Source organism: Myxocyprinus asiaticus, chromosome 3 (assembly GCF_019703515.2).
Source record: "Myxocyprinus asiaticus isolate MX2 ecotype Aquarium Trade chromosome 3, UBuf_Myxa_2, whole genome shotgun sequence".
NCBI classification, from domain to species: Eukaryota; Metazoa; Chordata; class Actinopteri; order Cypriniformes; family Catostomidae; genus Myxocyprinus; species Myxocyprinus asiaticus.
In genome coordinates this window covers 3,575,001-3,599,170 of record NC_059346.1, presented here as the reverse complement: position 1 = coordinate 3,599,170, position 24,170 = coordinate 3,575,001, and the positions used below count along the sequence as shown (strand labels likewise).

Below are 24,170 nucleotides of genomic sequence, written 5' to 3'. Positions count from 1 at the left end.
CGAGTTGTGCGTGGATCACGGAGAGTAGCAATGGCCTCCACATGCTGTGAGTCTCCGTGGTGTCATGCACAATGAGTCACGTGATAAGATGTGCGGATTGACGGTCTCAGAAGCGGAGGCAACTGGGACTTGTCCTCTGCCATCCGGATTGAGGTGGGTAACCGTGCCACCACGAGGACCTACTAAGTAGTAGGAATTGGGCATTACAAATTGGGGAGAAAAGGGGATCAAAATGTAAAAAAAAAAAGAAAAAAGTGAGGAATGGAAGTGGATGGGACTAATTTTGGAGGGTTTAAAGGCAGAAAAGTGAAGCTTATAATTTTATACAAGCACTTGCATTATTTCTTCTGTTAAGTTTTATTAAGTTGTTTATATTTACTGTTCTAGGTGGTCATGGCAACAAAGTCATAAACTTGGATATAACTTTACACATTGTAAAAAACAATCCTGTTGTTTTAAAAAGGCAGCTGTGGTTGCCAGAATAATTATGTTAGAAATACAGTAAAAAAGTAAACAACTTTATGGAACAACCTGTAAATTTTACGGTTTCAAACTGTTGTAATTTACATGACCACAATGGCACTGTAAAAAAATTCTTTTTTTACATTTACAGTAAAAAGTCATAAACTTGATATTAACCTTCTAAAATAGTAGGTTAAAGGGTGACTCCTGGCGCCCAAAAATGGATGAGGAGGGTAGAGTGATGCAGAAGGTGAAGGAGGATCCAAGGAGGATGATCCAGGGCCCTGGGGGATGGCTTCATGTCTGGGAATGGATCCGGAGGCCTGGGAGGTGGCCACAGGGCAGGGACTGGGTCAGGAGGCAGAACCGCTGGAGGTGGAGACTCTGGGGAAGTGGGCGGAGCTGTGGAAGGGCCTGAGGGTGGAGCTAGGAGAGGCTCGACGAAGGCAGGCGGAGCCTTGGAAGGCTCAAGGGGCGGAACTGGGGATCTTGGTGCCCGGAGCGTAGCTGAAGGCTCGAAGGACCATGGCTTTAAAAGATTTATCATTTTTACCACATCTGACAACCTTATTTGTCATTGATCCATTATACAGTATATCTTTTTGCTGGAAGTGTAACATTCTAAAGTGTGTGTCTAAATCTCTAAACCTTTCGAATTTTCTTCAGGTCCACGTAGGAGGGGATGAATTCATTCACAGTGGAGAAAAACTAGAGCTGGATGGAATTCAGACCTCTAAAGCACACCACAACCCTATTTTATACTTTTAAACCAGGGGTGCTCACACTTCTATGACATACATAAACTACGTAAACATAGTTTCAAGTTCTCAAGTAATTATTCAAGACAAAGAAACAGTCCGTATCAGTAAGTATTCAAGAAAACATTCAGACATTTAAAAAATTAAATAATCAAATGTACCGTGAAACTACATAGATTACAGGTCTTCACAGCATGATTATAACATTATTGTTTATCCATTTATGATAAGCTATTGACCCCATGAGTTGGTAATGTTTGGTAAATGTTTTACAAATGGAAATCCTACAGACATCTTCTATTTTTTTTCCTTTCTCCCATTTTCTCCCCAATTTGGAATGCCCAATTCCCAATGCGCTCTAAGTCCTCGTGGTGGCGTAGTGACCCGCCTCAATCCGGGTGGCGGAGGACGAATCTCAGTTGCCTCCGTGTATGAGACCATCAATCCGCGCATCTCATCACATGGCTTGTTGAGCACGTTACCGCGGAGACGTAGCGCATGTGGAGGCTTCACACTGTTCTCTGCGGCATTCCACGCACAACTCACCACGTGCCCCATTGAGAGCGAGAACCACATTATAGCGACCATGAGGAGGTTACGCCATGTGACTCTACTGTCTCTAGCAACCGGGCCGATTTGGTTGCTTAGGAGACCTGGCTGGAGTCACTCAGCATGCCCTGGAATCTAACTCACGACTCCAGGGGTGGTAGTCAACATCAATACTTGCTGAGCTACCCAGGCCCCCCAATATTTTCTATTTAAGTAGTCCCACTCGGTATGTAATAAGATAAGAACAATTCTGTATACACTTATGTTTAAATATGATGCTATATGTTATGCTGAAGGCTTGTTTTTAAATGATTCAAGTTAGTTTTGTAGACAAATATACAGTATGAATTTCTGTACAGTATGAGGATGCAAAAAACAAAAAGAGAACACTGTACACTGAAGTTTCATATCAAGGAAGCTTTGGGCGAGTCACATGTCTTTCTCTGACACAACCGGTTTACCGGGGATCAAAATATAAAAAAATAAAAAAGTGAGGAATGGAAGTGGATGGGACTAATTTTGGAGGGTTTAAAGGCAGAAAAGTGAAGCTTATAATTTTATAAAAGCACTTGCATTATTTCTTCTGTTAAGTTTTATTAAGTTGTTTACATTTACTGTTCTTGGTGGTCATGGCAACAAAGTTATAAACTTGGATATAACTTTACACACTGTAAAAAACAATCCTTTTGTTTTAAAAAGGCAGCTGTGGTTGCCAGAATAAAAAAAAAAGTAAACAACTTTACAGAACAACCTGTAAATTTTACAGTTTCAAATTGTTGTAATTTACATGACCACAATTGCACTGTAAAAATACAAATAAATAAAAAAAGTTACATTTACAGTAAAAAGTCATAAACTTGATATTAACCTTCTGAAACAGTAGGTTAAAGGGCGACTCCTGGCGCCCAAAGATGGATGAGGAGGGTAGGATGATGCAGAAGGTGAAGGAGGATCCAAGGAAGATGATCCAGGGGCCTGGGGGATGGCTTCAGGGTTGGGAATGGATCCGGAGGCCTGGGAGGCGGCCACAGGGCAGGGACTGGGTCAGGAGGTGACCACAGGGCAGGGACTGGGTCAGGAGGCGGAACCGCTGGAGGAGGAGACTCTGGGGAAGTGGGTAGAGCTGTGGAAGAGCCTGAGGGCGGAGCTAGGAGAGGCTCGACGAAGGCAGGCAGAGCCTTGGAAGGCTCGAGGGGTGGAACTGGGAATCTTAGTGCCCGGAGCATAGCTGAAGGCTCAAAGGACCATGGTGGAGCCGGAGGCTCGGAGGACAAAGGCAGCGCCAAAAGCTCGGAGGTCCAAGGTGGAGCCAGTGGGACTGACGACCAAAGTGGAGCTGGAGGAGGTCCCTGGTGGAGCCGAAGGCGGAGCCAGGTGACTGACGGACCAAGGCGGAGCTGGAGGGACGAGGGACCCCGGTGATGCCGATAGGCTGACGGCCCATGGTGGAGATGAGGGGACATAGAGCAGAGGTGTTGATGAGGGATCGGAGGGCCAAGGCGGAGTCCAGGGCTCAGAGGGTCTAGGCGGAGTCGGAGGGTTTGAGGTTCCCCTTGACCATGGTTTCGCCGGGAGCGAAGGTCGAGCCGGTGACGTGGGAGGAGCCGGCTGACCAGGAGGAGGAGCAGCAAATATTTTTAGTGGAGCCAGCTGAGGAGGAAGGGCCAGGGTACTGGATGGAACCAGAGTGTCCATTAAGTTGGCTGGAACCAGCGGAGGGTGAAGGGTAGTCAGGGTGGGAACTAGGGCGGGGAGCAAGTCCAGGTCTATTAACTTGGCGATAGCTGGCTCTGGGACGGTTGAGGCTACAGGCACTGGCGCGGGCTCGTTGACCGTGGCAGGCGCGGGCTCGTTGACCATGGCAAGAGGAGTCATGGAAGGAGGAGTTGTGGAAGGCGTGGAAGGAGTATCTTCCTCGTGGGTCGTTAGAGGTGAGGAGATGTAGGGACAGCGTGGCTCGGATATATTCTAAAAAGGGAAGATTCTCCACTTGCAGAAGGGCTGTGGGATGATGGAAGTTTAAGCCCATTCCATAAATGGCACAGAGGTAGGGGTCCAAGACAGTGGAGGAAGTGACGAGTTGACAGAATTTGATGGTGTAATCCAGGAGAGGAAGGTCTTCTTTGAATAATTCCATTAAAGGACCAGTCAGCTCCCTGACTTAGGTGATTTGGACGTGTAGGAGAGGAGGATTAGAGGGATCGCTTGAGTAGAAGGTGGAGAGGAATCGCAGAGAGTCTTGTAAGGAGGATGTTTGGAAGAGCAGGTAAGTGACTCCGTATTCTTTGTTCAGTCCTTCTGTAATGTTGGTGTCTTGGATTGGAAGAGGAAGAGGAGAGATGCAGGAGTAGAATCTTTCAAACTTTTAATTATAATCATTGGTGTAGAACAGTCGCTGGAGTGGAAACAAACAATAAATCTTAACATCAAAACTTAACTCACCGTAACACTTCATTAACTCAACGTAACACTTCAAGGACTGACAAATGAATGGGCAAAACAAGAGGATATTTAGACAAAAGGAACTAATGAGGGAATGGAATACAGGTGAGGATAATAACAGATGGAAGTGATGAGGGTAGTGAAACATGGGAGATGTAGTCCAGAGGAAAACTTCAAAATAAGAATCCTTGAAGAACGTGAGGGAGACAGACTGTGGCAACCATAAGGGTAACACATGTGAAATTTAAATAATGTAATAAACATTAACTAAACTACATCAAATATAAAACAGAACACCCCAATGTGCATAACTGATATTAAATATAAGAAGAAACATAACTATTCCTATAAAATATAATGAAATATGATGGGACATGCAGGGAATTGTGGGAACACCTGATTATTGTTTTTTACTGTAATTTTAACAATAATTTACTGTAAAAAGTACATGTACTCTCTTGTTAAACATGATATACATTTTTACAATTAATTATACAGGAAAATCATACTTTTTACAAGAAAAAAATTTAATTTCTATAATTTTATTGTAAAAACTACTGTATTGTCTTAAAATATATTACCATTTTTTACTGTATATTTTACAGTTAATACTCGTTAATCAATTAATGTTTTATTTCTGTAGCATTTTAACAGTCTTTTACCCCTTAAAATTACAGATATTTTTTTACAGTGCACATAAAAGGTTAGCAAGTGTTTTATCACACTAAAATCATGTTCACATGCATATTGTTTACATCTTGTGGCTATACTTTTGAAACTGTGAGTATTTTAACGTTTACAGATTGGGCCCATTGACTTCCATTGTAAGTGCCTCACTGTAACCCAGATTTTTGCATTTTTAATGAAAAGGAGGGATGAGTTGAAATATTTTTTTCTGGTAATCAACAGTATAACTTGTACTGAACCTGGAGTATTCCTTTAAGTTTATATATGGCATGTTATCTTAAGGAACAGTCACCGGTAGCAAATAATGGATGGTCTTCTGTTACATCAGTGATCAATTTTTGCATGTTTGAACAGCATATACACCTTTTTTTATTTTATACTAGTACCAACATGATATGGTGATGTAATGATGTTTCATTATTTTATTTATTTTTTTAATACGGACAGTTCTTTATTGTTACTATCCCTAAGAATAACATTATTTCGAGGAGTAGTCCGCACAAAAGCTGCATTAAAAGAATACTAATCAATCTACTGTGATAAAACGTTCTGATAAAGGAAGTTATTTTTACAGGATTGTTATGATACACTCTTGAGTACAACAGCTGAAAATTATGAAACACCACACTGAAAAACAGTTTCATTATCATACACAATTTTACTTCTCAACTAAATGCATCTTGATTTTAAGATTTTTTTTATATATTTCTTTTCTCGCTCTTCTAGCTCTTCATATTAATAGTTTGACTTTGGTTATTTCTTTTAAACATTTTGTTTCCTTTCAAAGGCTACTTCTGTGAAACAAACCAGCATTTAAAGAACATTTATGCAGTTGATCTTATTCACAGTCTTAAAGTCATTTTATGTCATATGAAACTTTTGTATTTTAGACCTGTTATTTCTGCATTCAGCAAATGGTTACAGTAGTCAGGTAAACCACTAGGAAATGATATTACCAATGGAGTCAGTTTATAGATAATAAATTATCCACACATTTATGGGGAACAGGGACTCCATATTTGACCAATAGGTGGCGCTGGACAGTGACAAAGTCATTCTTATTCTTGTAAAATGCTGGATGTTTCCCTTGCCTGTAAGCCACATCACAATATATACTCTAGTAATACGGAGCCCCTTAGAGGACAGGGTGGGAATTTTTTTCTGAAATATTTTTTTGTTCCCTCGCAATATATGTAACATGATTTCACTACAGTAACCATATTTTAACCTTGACATTAGTAGTAACACCATACTAATAATACAGGAAAACGGAATCTATGGTAATAAAATTAATCATTATAGTTTATAGTAAACAGGTTCTGCCAAAAAACATGGTTACTTTTCGTAGTTACTACAGTCTACAATATTAAATATGCCAAAAAAAACAAAAAACATGAAACTGTAATTTGTATTACTATAGTAAAGTCATGATTTTACCAGTTACCAAATGGTTTTGTATATTAAAACCAAAATAACAACGAAATTATGATTTTTATTACCATAATTTGTGTTCCTGTATTATCGTCAGGGAATATATGTAATTTTGGTTCGTTCTGAGCAAAAACTATACTTATTGATTCCGGTTCAGGAGTTCTGCAGCCTCCTTTCCAAAAGGTTACCGGTTAGAACAAAATGAAATAACGGTTAATAATGTTCTTTTTAAAATGACAGTACTCTGTGATAAGGGGTGGGTGAAATACCAATTACAGTGTTGCCAGATCTCACAAGAGAAACAAGCGACCTGGTCTGAAATAAGCCACTTACCTCATCAAAATAAGCAAATGTGAATATAATTGTATATATTATTAAAAAATAAATAAATAAATAAAATAAAAAATAAAAATCTTATCTTTAAGAAATAAATGTTGTACTTCACTATTCTCTTTAAAGCTGCTTTGAAACAATAATTATTGTGAAAAGTGCTATATAAATAAACTTAATTTTTATTAAAAAAAAATTTCTTATATATTTTCCAAATAAAATGTATATAATACAGGTGCATCTCAATAAATTAGAATGTCGTGGAAAAGTTCATTTATTTCAGTAATTCAACTCAAATTGTGAAACTCGTGTATTAAATAAATTCAATGCACACAGACTGAAGTAGTTTAAGTCTTTGGTTCTTTTAATTGTGATGATTTTGGCTCACATTTAACAAAAACCCACCAATTCACTATCTCAAAAAATTAGAATACATCATAAGACCAATAAAAAAAACATTTTTAGTGAATTGTTGGCCTTCTGGAAAGTATGTTCATTTACTGTATATGTACTCAATACTTGGTAGGGGCTCCTTTTGCTTTAATTACTGCCTCAATTCGGCGTGGCATGGAGGTGATCAGTTTGTGGCACTGCTGAGGTGGTATGGAAGCCCAGGTTTCTTTGACAGTGGCCTTCAGCTCATCTGCATTTTTTGGTCTCTTGTTTCTCATTTTCCTCTTGACAATACTCCATAGATTCTCTATGGGGTTCAGGTCTGGTGAGTTTGCTGGCCAGTCAAGCACACCAACACCATGGTCATTTAACCAACTTTTGGTGCTTTTGGCAGTGTGGGCAGGTGCCAAATCCTGCTGGAAAATGAAATCAGCATCTTTAAAAAGTTGGTCAGCAGAAGGAAGCATGAAGTGCTCCAAAATTTCTTGGTAAACGGGTGCAGTGACTTTGGTTTTCAAAAAACACAATGGACCAACACCAGCAGATGACATTGCACCCCAAATCATCACAGACTGTGGAAACTTAACACTGGACTTCAAGCAACTTGGGCTATGAGCTTCTCCACCCTTCCTCCAGACTCTAGGACCTTGGTTTCCAAATGAAATACAAAACTTGCTCTCATCTGAAAAAAGGACTTTGGACCACTGGGCAACAGTCCAGTTCTTCTTCTCCTTAGCCCAGGTAAGACGCCTCTTGATGTTGTCTGTGGTTCAGGAGTGGCTTAACAAGAGGAATACGACAACTGTAGCCAAATTCCTTGACACGTCTCTTGATGCCTTGACCCCAGCCTCAGTCCATTCCTTGTGAAGTTCACCCAAATTCTTGAATCGATTTTGCTTGACAATCCTCATAAGGCTGCGGTTCTCTCGGTTGGTTGTGCATCTTTTTTTTTCCACACTTTTTCCTTCCACTCAACTTTCTGTTAACATGCTTGGATACAGCACTCTGTGAACAGCCAGCTTCTTTGGCAATGAATGTTTGTGGCTTACCCTCCTTGTGAAGAGTGTCAATGATTGTCTTCTGGACAACTGTCAGATCAGCAGTCTTCCCCATGATTGTGTAGCCTAGTGAACCAAACTGAGAGACCATTTTGAAGGCTCAGGAAACCTTTGCAGGTGTTTTGAGTTGATTAGCTGATGGCATGTCACCATATTCTAATTTTTTGAGATAGTGAATTGGTGGGTTTTTGTTAAATGTGAGCCAAAATCATCATAATTAAAAGAACCAAAGACTTAAACTACTTCAGTCTGTGTGCATTGAATTTATTTAATACACAAGTTTCACAATTTGAGTTGAATTACTGAAATAAATGAACTTCTCCACGACATTCTAATTTATTGAGATGCACCTGTACATTTTCCTTTAGTACAATAGCACTATAAAAGCCAGTTTTTATGTCATGTTAACTATTTTTCAAATAGGGGGTCCCTCACAATGGGATTATCATATCTGGGGGTCCCTGGCATCAGAAAGTTTGAAAACTCCTGCTCTAAGGGGTTCTGCATGAATACAAAAATAAATTTACATTTTTTTTTTTTTTTTTTTTGTAATACAACAACAAAAAACAACAAATTACAAATATATATATATATATTGATGGCATGAGTTGTTTTTCATGAATATGCAAGCTGGCATGAATGTTGTTGTTTTTTTATTCCCCCGGCATATATATATATATATATATATATGACAGGGGCATCAAATAAAAAAATCCATGCCAACTTTCATATTAATAACATATTTATTTTGAATGTAATAAATAAATTAATATTAAGCATTTACAAATTCTTTTTTTATTCTTAATAATTTCACCCCAACAGTTAATGCTATTGTGTTTTCTGTTTACAGTATATACAGTACAGTAGTATATGGTGGAAAACAAATTTTTGTGTTGTCCAAAATGTTTTATATTTGTATAAAATACCAAAAATGTGTGGGAAAGTAATCAGTGGGTCAGCAAGTGTAACACACACATACAGAGAGAGAGAGAGAGAGATTTTGGTAATGTAGTAATGGAGAGTTTTACAGAAACAATTTAGGAGTAAATCATTCTAAGATCTCCTGTTCATGCAGCGTGAAGAGAATGCTGTGCATTTACTGAATCTTAATAGTCAATTAATGAGATTGTAATTCTGTAAGAAATAACTCTCAGCACTGACAAAAGATATCTTTTGGAATTAATGTATTTCTGAAATCTACTGAGGCACATATCAAGTCTCTATTCATTTATCAAGGTTCTTTCTCTTTATGTGATCTGTCACAGTCACACAGAATGAGCAGCATCAGGTTCCAGAGGTTGTGGGAACTGAACACTTTGGCTTTTATTCTGTGCCTGGACTGTGATATATGCATGCCAGGAGTCAGGGGCCACTCTCATGTCAACGTACTAACGCTTTTGTCTTGCCCTCCTTTTGGTAATCTGGAAAGGCAACAGGCCAACTTCTAAAGTTCCTAGTTCACTCAAGTGAAAGTAGAAGTGGAAATGAACATTCTTAGTGTTGGCTTTACAACAATCATATGAGGTTTTTGTTAAAAGTCCTTCTCAGGAAACTTTGCCATGTGTGAACTCATGACTTACCAGGAAACAAATCTTCACATGTCACATTCTCTAATAGATTAAACTGTTTGGTGTGTAATGCAAAATACATTTTTAAATAAAACCATTTTATTATTTTTTCTGGGTCTTGTCACGCTCAAAATGTTAAGTTAGTTATAGAAAACAAATACAGTGATCACTTGTTGCATGTTTTTTGTTTTTTGGCACAAAGTGTTAAATTATTCACTGTGAATAATGTGGTGTTAAGTAGTTACACAGCTCTGTTTCTGTGTTCCTGTATGGTATTTGGGCATCATGTCATCATCTCAGATGTCGAGTTAACACCTGCAAACAAAAAATTCATAAATACCTGCACTGGTTCACCTCTCTCACAACCCACAGTGTGTTAGTATATGAGAGAGACAAACAGACAGGTAGATAGAGACATGCACTTATGGGGGGTTTTCTCGGAAAACATTTATTGTTTATACCCAAGGCTACAGTTAGTTTTACACCTCTTATAGGCATATCTCACCTATGTAATAAGAAACAGCTGTGAAGCCACATAAGCAAATTCCTCTTGTATTTTTAAATGGGCAAAAACTATAAACCCGGTCCAGCTGTGATTTAAAAAGTCAAGTTCATTTAAACCTCACGGAAGCTCACTATTTGCTCTATTAATGTTATAATTACTGCACAAATCCAAATTAGAGAGCAAAAACAACAAGTTCAGGGATTTTAGTGTGTATTTAACTGTATGTGTGACTTCTCTTTGTGTGTGTTACTGTAAACATGGTGTTTTGAATGTAAAATGCTGACATTAGACTCTGTTTCAGGTTTGTGTCCACAGAAAGTTCCAGACTGAGAGAGAGAGATAAAGAGGCTCTTTGTGTTTTATCATCCTGTTTGTGTTTTGCTGTGGTATTTGGCGCTAATTATTGATGGCTCTATTCCAACCTCAAGATCTTTGTGCATGGCACACATAAATACACTTTAAAGGCACTTTCATTTAAAGACACTCGGGTATTTGACATGCTATACTCTGGATGTAGTTTTCATTGCCATATTAATTGAGACATTATTCATGAAATATCTGTACTTTTAAAAATGCATTTGTCACACCGCAGAACCATTTAAAATAAACTAGTAGAGGCAAAAAAAAAGAAAAAAAAAGGGATTTTTCTCTTTAAAGAGAAATTAGGATCAGTTGCAGGAACTAAGATGCGTTTTTAGGATTTACGCATTTCAATTGCATAACAAAATTCCATCAAATTTAATTAAATAATCTTTAACAATATTTGTCTGTCCATCTGTCTATCTATCCATCCATCCATCCATCCATCGTCTATCTATCTATCTATCTATCTATCGTCTGTCCGTCCGTCCATCGTCTGTCTGTCTGTCTATCATCTGTCTATCTATCTGTCTGTCTGTCTATTTATCATCTGTATGTCTGTCTGTCTATCATCTGTCTATCTATCTATCTATCTATCTATCTATCTATCTATCGTCTGTCCGTCCGTCCATCGTCTGTCTGTCTGTCTGTCTGTCTGTCTGTCTGTCTATTTATCATCTGTATGTCTGTCTATCTATCCATCCATCCTGTGTCTATCTATCCATCTATCTATCTCTCTATCTATCTATCATCTGTCCGTCCGTCCATCGTCTGTGTGTCTGTCTGTCTGTCTGTCTATTTATTATCTGTATGTCTGTCTGTCTATCTATCTGTCTGTCTGTCTGTCTATTTATCATCTGTATGTATGTCTGTCTGTCTATCATCTGTCTATCTATCTATCTGTCTGTCTGTCTGTCTGTCTGTCTGTCTATCATCTGTATGTCTGTCTGTCTATCTGTCTATCTATCCATCCATCCATCGTCTATCTATCTATCTCTCTATCTCTCGTCTGTCCGTCTGTCCGTTGTCTGTCTATCTATCTATCTATCTCTCTATCTATCTATCGTCTGTCCATCCGTCCATCGTCTGTCTGTCTGTCTGTCTGTCTGTCTATTTATCATCTGTATGTCTGTCTATCTATCCATCCATCGTCTATCTATCTATCTATCTATCTATCTCTCGTCTGTCCGTCCGTCCGTCCGTCGTCTATCTGTCTATCTATCTATCTATCTATCTATCGTCTGTCCATCCGTCCATCGTCTGTCTGTCTGTCTGTCTGTCTGTCTGTCTGTCTGTCTATTTATCATCTGTATGTCTATCTATCTATCCATCCATCCATCGTCTATCTATCTATCTCTCTATCTCTCGTCTGTCCGTCCGTCCGTCGTCTATCTATCTATCTATCTCTCTATCTATCTATCGTCTGTCCATCCGTCCATCGTCTGTCTGTCTGTCAACTGTTGTCTATTTATCATCTGTATGTCTGTCTATCTATCCATCCATCGTCTATCTATCTATCTATCTATCTCTCGTCTGTCCGTCCGTCCGTCCGTCCGTCGTCTATCTATCTATCTATCTATCTATCTATCTATCTATCTATCGTCTGTCTGTCCGTCCATCGTCTGTCTGTCTTTCTGTCTGTCTGTCTGTCTGTCTGTCTGTCTGTCTATTTATCATCTGTATGTCTGTCTATCTATCCATCCATCCTTCGTCTATCTATCTATCTATCTATCTCTCTATCTATCTCTCTATCTATCTATCGTCTGTCCGTCCGTCCATCGTCTCTGTGTCTGTCTGTCTGTCTATTTATCATCTGTATGTCTGTCTATTTATCATCTGTCTATCTATCTATCTATCTGTCTGTCTGTCTGTCTGTCTGTCTATCATCTGTATGTATATCTGTCTATCTGTCTATCTATCCATCCATCCATCGTCTATCTATCTATCTATCTATCTATCTCTCTATCTCTCGTCTGTCCGTCCGTCGTCTATCTATCTATCTATCTATCTATCTATCTATCTATCTATCTATCGTCTGTCCGTCCGTCCATCGTCTGTCTGTCTGTCTGTCTATTTATCATCTGTATGTCTGTCTATCTATCCATCCATCCATCGTCTATCTATCTATCTATCTCTCATCTGTCCATCCGTCCGTCGTCTATCTATCTATCTATCTATCTATCTATCTATCTATCTATCTATCTATCGTCTGTCCGTCCGTCCATCGTCTGTCTGTCTGTCTGTCTATTTATCATCTGTATGTCTGTCTATCTATCCATCCATCCTTCGTCTATCTATCTATCTATCTATCTCTCTCTCTATCTATCTATCGTCTGTCCATCCGTCCATCGTCTGTCTGTCTGTCTGTCTGTCTATTTATCATCTGTATGTCTGTCTATCTATCCATCCATCCTTCGTCTATCTATCTATCTATCTATCTATCTATCTATCTATCTCTCTCTCTATCTATCGTCTGTCCGTCCGTCCATCGTCTGTGTGTCTGTCTGTCTGTCTATTTATCATCTGTATGTCTGTCTGTCTATCTATCTGTCTGTCTGTCTGTCTATTTATCATCTGTCAATCTATCTGTCTGTCTGTCTGTCTATCCATCCATCCATCCATCCATCATCTGTCTATCTATCTGTCCGTCCGTCTGTCTGTCTGTCTATCTATCTGTCTGTCTGTCTGTCTATTATCTGTCTATCTATCTATCTATCTATCTATCTATCTATCTATCTATAAAGTTCTATTAATTTAAATTTGTTTTAAATTACACCATTCAATTTGATTGAGTTTTGTTTTGAAATTTAAATGCTTAAAAGTCCAAAACATCCAAATGTCGAAGACCACTTTAATAAATCTGGGATTTTTTTTTAAACCTGTTTAAAAATATATATATATATATATATATATGGAATCTTTACAACAAAGCCAAGTTATGATTCTTCTCTATTTCTAGGGCACTAATCAAATGCATGCTGTTATTAAAGCAAATTACAAAAGTTACAGATATCAAAAACTAAGAAATTCTGTGATTTATGCAAAAAAACATTCTGTATTAAAGGGTTCATGCCATGAGGAATCAAATTTCCCTTGATATTTTGACATATAAGAGGTCTTTCTACTATAAAAACATACTGTAAATTTCAGAACTCAAAACTTAATCCCCAAAGCAATAAAAGCATATATTGAAACCAAGCTGCAAAAACGCCTCATTCTTCGGCTTCCCTACGTCACTAGGGGTACCGTATTTTCCAGAATATAAGTCGCAGTTTGTTTCATCATCTGAAAGGTCCTGCGACTTATAGTCCGAAGCGACTTATATACATAATTTATACGTAATTAATGTCGGCCGTTCAAACGCATGCAGACTAAAACACATGCTTACATACAAACAGATTAAAACATCAGTCAAAGAGATGGTTGTAGTGATTTAAAGTTGCCAATTCAGAGTATTTTGCCTTTAAAAAGTACTTTATGCAACCATTTGAAATATTCTGTTCCATCAACATTATTGTTCTGACGAACTTTAGACCACTGTCAAACACAACTCCCCACATACTCAAGAAATGACGTTTCATCACGCAGACAAAAACATTCAGTAAGTGAACCGGATAATTAGTGCAAAGCATAGTTTGCTAATATCAGAAATATCCACAGATAAACAGTCTCTAACATTAATGAATGAATAGAATACAAAAGGCATACTGTTTTACTCACAGGCTAAAAGCTGTTTATTTGTATACAGCATAGAGTTACACCGCATAGAGATGCATATTTGCTGAGGTCATCTTCATAATGGAGTGTCTGATGTTGAGCAGCTGAAGGGAAGTCGGGACTCGGGCGGCTGCTCCCGGGTTTCGCCATCTGCACTATTTGTAACTGTTGGTGTATGAAAACATGCACTGGATGGACGCCTTTGACGGTTTAGATGTTATTAGTGCAGGATGATACTGGAAACTGGATGTGTGCGTCTAGTTTACACCATGCTTTGGACTATGTGTGTGCGTCATGTGGATGTGTCTTTAGCATATTTCAGCGTGGATTGTTTGTGAACCAGTCATAAAACTACTCAAGCTTTGCAAAGGGATTGTTATTGAAGGATGTGGCGGTTAAAAACACTTGGACCCAATGCAAAACAGTACGTAAACAGTTCCATTCATGAATATTTCTCATGTCATGACTGTTTGATAGTTTATGGTGCTGACAACCTGTTTACACTGGGTGCGTAAGTCAACATGAACTTTCTAAACCGTTTATTTGTGTTGTTGGCAGTAGTAGTGCCAGCGTGTGCAGTGCAAAATGGAACGGGACATCTGTTTACTGTTGGCCAATCAGAACTGTGGGTGTTTAAGTTCTAAGGAGGCGCTTATGCCAAAACCGAGCGTTTCAGACAGAGGGCCAGAGACAGGGTGGAAAATTATCATACATTACTAAATTATGACTGTTTTGGTGCTAACATTATCAGTGGACCGCAGGGAACATAATAAAACTATTAAAAAAGAGCATTTCATGACCCCTTTAAAAGAATGCAAGACGTGTGATCTTAGACTCTTTTTTTTACTATTACATTTAAATAGCATTTTTATTTCACATCTTTTGCTGCAGAATCCAATCCAATCACTTTAACCTAGATATATGGATCCTGTCTTAACGTGTTGGAGCTTTAGGGGGCGTGCTGTGTGTGTGTTGCCTCTGGTTAAGAAAAAAGAGTGGCACACCCCCTCACAAACCTCTGTGCCAACTGTTGACAAAGCTGTTAAATGAGAGGGGGCCTTAACAAAACATTATTTATACATTATTTATAATAAATGTTATTATTATTATTATTATAAATATGCAAAAAGTCTCGTAAGGTTTGGGTTCAGTAATTATAATTAGCTTTATATAAAAAAAAGTCCTCATTTAAGTAATTCGATAAATGTCTAAGTGTGTGAGTGTGTGTGTGTGTGTGTGTGTGCGTGCGTGCGTGTAGGGGGCGTGTCTTTATATAATGGGGGGCTGTACTATATAAGAGCATGCTGTGGGACTCAGCTCAGAATTCAAACCTTGAGACCCATTTCCACACACTCCAGACTGAGCTCTGCTGTAGCCATGGCAACCATCCTGCTGGGAGTTTTGCTCTGCGCCCTTGCCGTTAGTTCAGAGGTCATGCCACAGGCCGACTTTGACGTCGAGGGGGTAAGACTCAAGACATTAAGAGCAGAAATGAAAAGAGGATATGAATTTAGGCTATAATTAAAGAAACTGAGAATACTGATAGACAGGTAAAAGAAAAAAAAACATCTTTGCATCTTTTGTTTAAAAGCAGTTTAAAAACTTTAAGATTACTTCTGCCTTCTGAACACCATAAATCATCTTTTGCTTTAAAACAACTGAAGGCAAAACTATATGGGATCAAAATCCCGTCAAAAGTATTGCGGTCATGGATCCAAAAATAATAAGCATGAATCAAAAAATAATATGCGCAGATAAAAAAATAACAAGCATGAATCAAAAATATATAAACACATTTAAAATATGCTGCAAAAAAAAAAAAAAAAAAATTAAGCAAAGTCATCAGAATTGCAAACAAAATCATGTTTTCTTTGGTTATATTACTGTTTTTTGTGCTCTCTGATAATTTTGCATATATTTTCATTTTTTTGTACGCTTACGCTGTATTTTTCTTTGCTTTTGTTTCCAAGTTCTGCACTTGGTTTTCCAAAACTTGTGAGTAGAGATTCATGCAAATCAGGTTTTGCGTCCCTATTGGTCCACTAGTTCTTGATTGACAGCTCCTCCTCTAGCCAATCATTCGAAGAGGGGAGGTGACATCACTCCAATGCGACTCCGACAGCTGCTGCTCAATATTATATTACTGGCGGTTGATAGATACGCTGCTTGTGTCTGTTTTGAGTATTTTCTGCAGCTCTAGGAAACAATGTGTTGTCCGAGTAGGCCATTATCATAGTCCGTTAGCACATGTATCGAGTCAGCTGAATTTAGTTAGCAGAGGCTTCAGTTTAAGCATTATTTAAGACCTTGTTTGTAGGTTACTAGCTGCATATCTAAAAAAAAAAAAAAAAAAAAAACAAGGCTTGGTTGGTGTGGATGTTTGATGCATGTTTTTACTAGCTGTCCCAATGTAGTCACAAGTTCAGAACCCAACTTGATCCACTTTTCCATGTTGCTGAATGTGCCGTTATGTACTGATCCTTCGTTGGCACAGCTACATGTAGTTTCATTTTGCATGATACAGCAGTGAAATCAGAAACATGTGACCAAGTGTCCCCACATCAGCAAATAATGCAATAAAGTTGGCTTGACATTGGACGTTCTTTATTCACAAATAGTCACAAATTTAGGGACCATCTCAAAAGATACAGGCAACAGCATACATATCCAAAACCTTTACTAACATTTGAAGCAAATGACTTACAGGCATACAACCAACTCCAAAGTGTGCATGTAGGTGTCAGCAATAATGCACACCTTTTAGATTTCTGATATAATGAAAAAAAAGTCCAATTATATGTAAGCATTTCTATATTCATCAGTATTGTAATCGGGATCTGGATTTTATTTCATGGAAAAGCAGATCATTGGTACAGCTAGTAAAAACATGCATCAAACATACACCCGTTGGAGTCGCATTGGAGTGACGTCACCTCCCCTCTTCGAATGATTGGCTAGAGGAGGAGCTGTCAATCAAGAACTAGTGGACCAATAGGGACGCAAAACCTGATTTACATGAAACTCTACTCACAAATTTTGGAAAACCAAGCGCAGAACTTGGAAACAAAAGCAAAGAAAAATACAGCATAAGCGTACAAAAAAATGAAAATATATGCAAAATTGTCAGAGAGCACAAAAAACAGTAATATAACCAAAGAAAACATGAATTTGTTTGCAATTCTGATGACTTTGCTTAAATTTTTCTGTTGTTTTTAAATGTTTAAATAGTTTTGATTCATGCTTGTAATTTTTTGATCTGCGCTAATTATTTTAATCTGTGCTTTTTATTCATTTTTGCACTTTATGCACTATTTTTTGATTCACGCTTATTATTTTTGGATCCATGACCGCAATACTTTTGACGGGATTTTGATCCCATAGAACTAACATAGTACACCTGAAAAATACACAATAGGGCTGCACAATTTATCAAATAAATAATCAAGATTACATTTACAGCTGCTACAATTAATTGTGAAAAGTGTCAGTTACAGCATTCTATTTAGGTATAATACAGATGCATCCAAACTTTCTTTGTGAAATGTTTTCTGCAGAGGATGTATAGTTATAGTTAGTCATGCTACTAGAAGGCCAATATGAAGTTGACCATTTAGGCATTGTCAAACTCAAAGATTACGCTTAAAACATTAAAGTCTCCTTATACATACACTACCGGTCAAAAGTTTTGAAACACTTACTCATTCTTTATTATATTTTTTTTTTTTCTTCACATTTTAGAATAATAGTAAAGTCATCAAAACTATGGAATAACATAAATGGAAGTATGGGAATTATGTTGTGACTAAACAAAATCCAAAATAAATCAAAACTGTGTTATATTTTAGCATCTTCAAAGTAGTCACCCTTTGCCTAGAATTTGCAGACATGTACTCTTGACATTTTCTCAACCAACTTCTTGAGGTATCACCCTGGGATGCTTTTTAAACAGTATTGAAGGAGTTCCCATCTATGTTGGGCACTTATTGGCTGCTTTTCTTTATTATTTGGTCCAAGTCATAAATTTCAAAAACATTTTTTTTAAATTACATTTTAGATTTATAATCAAATAAATGAATATGTTGGCACAATTATATTTTTGTCTACAAAACTAATTTCAAACATTTAAGCATACGCCTTCAGATCAAAAGATTTTTAAGATCATTACAAACATTTCGGTCAAGTGTTTCAAAACTTTTGACCGGTAGTGTAAGTCAGGCATATGAGATATCATTTGAAAGCTTAGAATCTGAAATTTTCAGAGATAACCATCACTTCTGACTTTATTAAAATAACTAAATAAGGCCTCAAAACATTTGCGTTGGAAATAGCGCCCCCTAGAGGTAATGGGGTAGAAATATTTATATAAAAATTAAATTCCTTCACATAGCACCTAAATGGACAAGTCATATATCAGATGAAATCTCTCACTCTCAGGAACAGTTTGAAAGATTTTCAAAAGAATCACAAAGTGAAATATGATTTCTGTAAGTCATCAAATACAAACGTCTCTTTTATGCTCCGATCACTGCTGCTGTAAGCACCAAGTACCCAGAATTTTATATCTGCTTTTACCTTAGGGAGTTTTCTAAAAAATGAGCCATGGTTTAATTGTCTGTGAGCTTGCTTGTGTGAATAATCCAATGTTATATCTTAGATGTCCAGAACAAAATATGCTATCCAGAAGGAAATGCATGCAAAACAAATCATCAGAAAAATATGATTTAGACTATTGATGATACAATATTATATATCATCGCAAAGGATCTCAGCTCTCTAATGACACCTAGATTGAGCTTCTAGTCCACTCAGAGGCCGAGATATTCAATGAAACAATGAGGGTGGTGCTTAAACTGAAAATTAGACTGAATGTCTATGGACGAGCACATCTGTGAGGGCTAAAATACGTTAGAGCGCCACCTACATTTCAGATCTGTATATTGTGATGGAATGTTCTTGTGCTTGCTGCCATCTAGTGGAATGAAATAAGACTTTTCAAAGTGAGGTTGAGTGAACAGAATCAGAATTACATGTTTATAAAGATAGCTTTTTTGTGTTCTTTCTGCCTATAATAAGATTATAAACACATACAGTATTATTTATGAATAATTGGAGTCTTTTTATTTTATTTGGGGGGGGTTCTCTGAAAAATTAGACCAATATTTTTGCAATTAGTCCACAGTAAATGATCAGCTTTTAAATGTTAGTGTGAAAAATTACGGGCGACAGCTCAAAAACGCCCCAGAGTATGTATGATTTTTGTTATAATTGTGCAGCTCACTTAAAGTTCACTTAAATAGTTGTGCAGTGTGACAAATTAATTTTTAAATGTTTTTTTAATTTTTTTATATAGTCTCAAAATTAATAGGTCTTAAAAACTACATGTATGATATAGCTATTCAAACAATAAAAAGTTGTTGCTTAAGATAAGTATAGCATGCCACACTGAGGTATAATAACAACTGCTAAAAATTTCAAGTCAACTGCACATTTATTACTTTAATATTAAAACTTTGGCTTAAACAACTCAGGGTTTTAATGAATGTATTATATGTATGTGGTTGGATTGGTGGACAATGAAACGGGCGAAAAATATCCCATAGAGTGACTTAAGACATATCTAGGTACCACAGTATCATAAAGACTTGGGGATGGGCTCATGTGACCAGTGAGCAGCCACCCAGATTGCCATAGAAATTGCATAGCGTTACGCTGGAAACCATGCAGAACACCTAGCATCATGGTGGCGAGTTTTTCACAAGCATGCACCATTCACATTTACTACAGAAAATGTAAAAATCGAGTTGTTGTTTAAAATGATGTGTGCCCTTCTCATAGGTGGCTGGGAAATGGTACCTGATTGGTTTTGCCACCAATGCAGAGTGGTTTGTCACCCGTAAGGCAAACATGAAGATGGGTGTCGCCATGCTCACGCCAAATGATGGAGACCTGGAGATGGCATATTCTAGTCTCAAGTAAGATTAATTATGAATAGAATGTTCTCAAAACTTAGTGTCGGGGAAGCAACGTTGAAACAGTAGATTGCCAAACTAAACTTCAACTACTTCCCAGCAAACACAGAACGTTCCCCTAACGTTAGCATATGGTTCCCTTTTGGTTATTTTTTCGGGAACCAATTCCTAATGTTCTACGAACATTCTTTTTAGGTTGTATTTTTTAAAACCATAAACTAACGTTCCCAGAACATTGCAGGGAGGTTTTTGTTTGACAACTTTAAAAGAACTTATACAGAATGTTCTCTTATGGTTATTTTTATGTTTTATTTTGATAACCATAAACATACCTTCCCAGAACATTGCCATGTGATTTGTATGGGGCAACCTAAAAAGAACTTATACAGAACGTCCTCTAATTTTTACTTTTAGGTTTTATTTGTATAACCAAAAACTAACCTTCCCAGAGTGTTGCAGAGGTTTTTGTGGGAAAACCCAATAAGAACATGTACAGAATGTTCTCTAATGGTTATTTGTAGGTTTTATTTGTATAACCAAAACCAAACATTCCCAGAACGTTCTGGGAACCAACATTTTTTCATTTTTTAAAACTACAGTCTAGCTGCTCTTTTGAAGAAGAGGACTATATCTATTTCAGTATATAACTGTCTGATGATATGATTTATAATTTAATCACAGGCGTATTTTCTGTCACAAAACAAAGATGGTTTTTGAATGAATGACAGAATGAACAAACTCAAATAGGATGAAGCTATAAAAAGAAGACCAAAATGCCGCAAAAGAAGTTGGATCTGTGAATCATTTTATTTTATCTCTTCATTTACATGAATCATTCATACAGGCTTTCTAACCCTACTTATGATTGAGAAAACCATTTAGGATGGACTGGTTCACTAGAATGATTCGAAAACTTCACTGCTTCATTTGGGAGAGAGGGCCGTATAGAACTAACCAATTCATTAGAAGTAAATTAGACTTTCCCAGGAGCAGACTGGGAACAAGGGTTAGGGTTAGGCAATGTGTTACACTGTCCCCTTCTGCATATTTTGGCACCGTTTCACAGCCCCCTTCAGCTTATCGTGGCCCACTTTGGCATATCACTGCCCCGTTTTGCAGCCGGCCCACCGGGAAACGTCCCAGTTCTCTGATGGCCAGTCTGCCTCCAACACTACATGAGATCGGACCGTTTAGCAAATTCAGTCAATTGTGAATTGGACAATGACTCTGACTTTTAAGAAGGGGGCAGTTATGAGTGCTCAGTCAGTTTGTTCGTCTGTACAGCTGTGTACACAAACATTGTAACATAAAAAACAGCCATAGTGTTTGGTCACGCTACTCAGCTACTTGTAAGGAAAAGTAGCTCGTTATTAGAGACATTGACCATTATAGGAATAGCTGTCACGTGTACTAAAAATGTTAGGTTAAAAGCGCTGCAACTTTAGTTAATTGCTCAACCACACCACAGCACAATGGAAATGCAAATTCGTATTTCTTACTTTTTATCCATGGTGTCTTTTGCAGTCCTGATGGCTCGTGTTGGAGAATGACTCATCTGGCTCAAAGAACTGATGTTCCTGGGAAATTCAGCTTCCGCAGCGAGCGTTAGGACAAAACTTTCTTAAACCCAAACATAACATACAGTTCTGAATTTTTACAAGACTTTGGTTTAAAGTAAGAAATGATACGTTTGTTTCTCAGGCTGGGAGACTGATAATGACATGCGTGTGGTGGACGTGAAGTATGATGAATACGCTCTGATCCACACCATCAAGACCAAGGCTGGCTCCACAACTCTACTCAACAAACTCTACGGTAAAATCCCCAATACAGTTTAAAATTATTCAATAGTCAACATAAAATTAAGATTGACTAGTTACTTTATTTTATTTGCTTTCTTTACTATTTTCACATTGCAAAGTCAAAATATGTAGGCTATTTTACTCCATCCAAAATGTAGCTAATAAGCTCCGCCTCTGAAACTACCTTCTTTTTCGGTTTACGTCACCAATCCTTATTTTATAACCCTTCCCCTCCAACCACCTGTCATAAGAGACTTTTTTGTTTTTGACAATCCAATCAATATATTCCCAATGGATAAAATCAAGTCCCATCCTACATTTTTATTTATATTTTTTATTTTGAATATAGTTTCACTCGAATACATAGCACAAGTAAAATTGGATGCAAACACCGTCCAGCCAACATGCTGGCAGTGAGTCTGGTACTGTTATGGTTGCCCTTAACAGAAAAGTAGTGTGATAATTGGCTCAATGACATGACGCTCATTGTTTTATTTTTTGGTCCAGATCTATTCGATTATTATTATTTTTTTAAATACATAAACATCTCTTCTATGATGAACATGTTTTCAATTTCTGAGTTCAAAGTCATTTTGTTATTTTTTCTAAGGCTTTAATTAAAACAAATGTCATGTGTTGTAACCATGTAGAGGCAGTAAACAACAACAAAAAAAGTCTAATTAAAAGCTGAAATTCTTGAAAAAATGGTGGCATAAATAGTGCAGCATAATCTTGTATTAATATTTCTTTAAAAAAAAAAAAAAAAAAGTGTAAAATATTATTATTTGGCAAACTTTTGCCCACTAAATCAAAATCCTGTGGTGTGACCAACATGTAGGTAGCTATTTTTGTTGTTTATATTGACAAAAACCATAAAACAAGGACCTCTTTAAACCCTCAAGACTGTGTGTGAAGTCTAAAACAATATCTGATATTTTTACATTTTTATGAAAATGCACATTTTGTTCAGGTCAAATATAATAACACTGGAAAAATGTCCTGATAATCAAAAATGAATGATATAGAAGTACTTTAATACCTTTCACTTGATGGCTATAGCACATGACATTTTTAAAACCATTTAATCAATTTTTTGTAGAAAATGCAAAAATTGTTTTTCAAAAAAAAATCTGAAACCAAACTGGACACAAATATTAAATTTCTTGACACTTGTGTTTAAACACGATTTTTAAAAGATTTATATCACCTCAGGCAACTTTATTTGTCAATGACCCAATTATCACATTAATATGCCATGATATTTACACGGTATAATACTTCAATGTATCACCATAGTACCTATCTAGAAAACCATGGTACTTTTCTGTGTGTGCTAGAATTTTGCAGCAAAAGACCTTGCACACAGTATGTTGTTAAGTCAGGTTTGCATTGACTATATATGTGATGTTTCAGTATGTTTGTGTTGTGTTTTTTGCAGGCCGAACCCCAGACCTGAGCCAGGATGTCTTGGACAAATTCACAGAGTTCTCTTTGGAACAAGGCATTCTGCCAGAGAACATTGCCATCCTTCCTAAAAATGGTAAAACATTGTAAACTTAAGCCTCACGCTTCTGTGCATGCATTATAAGGGTAGCTATCATCCGAAGTGCTGAATCATATGTATAGAAACCAATTTTTTAAATAGGGTTGTTATCTATCATGTTTTCTCCCTAGATGAGTGCCCTTAAATGGTGAATTTGAAGATGCTACCTGACCCCTAAACCTTCTGCGAGTCCCCCAATGCTCCTAAAGATTTCTGACTTCTAACTGTTTTTTTGTTTGTTTTGTTTTGTTTTTTACCTTCTTAAAGCATATGTCGTTTTTTTTTTTTTTTTTTTTTACATTTCTTTATGAGTTTGGACCAATAAAATCTTTTGTGAAACTAAGTTGTGACACATTTGTGTCATGATTAGTATTTAAAAGACTTAAATGTAGAACGTGACATATGTAATAGTTGCTCTGATACGTATTGATGACAGGCTTTTATACACACACACACACACACATATATATATATATATATATATATATATATATATATATATATACACACACACACACACACACACACACACACATATATATATATATATATACAGTTGTGCTCAAAAGTTTGCATACCCTGGCAGAAATTGTGAA

At 37.1% G+C, this 24,170-nt stretch overlaps 1 protein-coding gene across 2 annotated transcripts in view; it reads left to right on the top strand.

Moving 5' to 3' along the window:
• Positions 1 to 23,893, top strand: part of LOC127423707 (lipocalin-like) — a 33,833-nt gene extending 9,940 nt beyond the window's left edge. The window contains exons 1-6 of one of the 2 annotated variants that reach the window (XM_051668219.1): positions 15,584 to 15,724; positions 20,096 to 20,232; positions 21,754 to 21,833; positions 21,931 to 22,044; positions 23,470 to 23,571; positions 23,706 to 23,893. In XM_051668219.1, the coding sequence (XP_051524179.1) occupies positions 15,638 to 15,724; positions 20,096 to 20,232; positions 21,754 to 21,833; positions 21,931 to 22,044; positions 23,470 to 23,571; positions 23,706 to 23,719 (534 nt within the window). In that variant the 5' untranslated portion in view covers positions 15,584 to 15,637 and the 3' untranslated portion in view covers positions 23,720 to 23,893. Of the gene's footprint in view, positions 1 to 15,583; positions 15,725 to 20,095; positions 20,233 to 21,753; positions 21,834 to 21,930; positions 22,045 to 23,469; positions 23,572 to 23,705 lie in introns of those variants that run through there. The other variant, XM_051668228.1, reaches the window with a different exon arrangement.
• Positions 23,894 to 24,170: the final 277 nt, after the last annotated feature.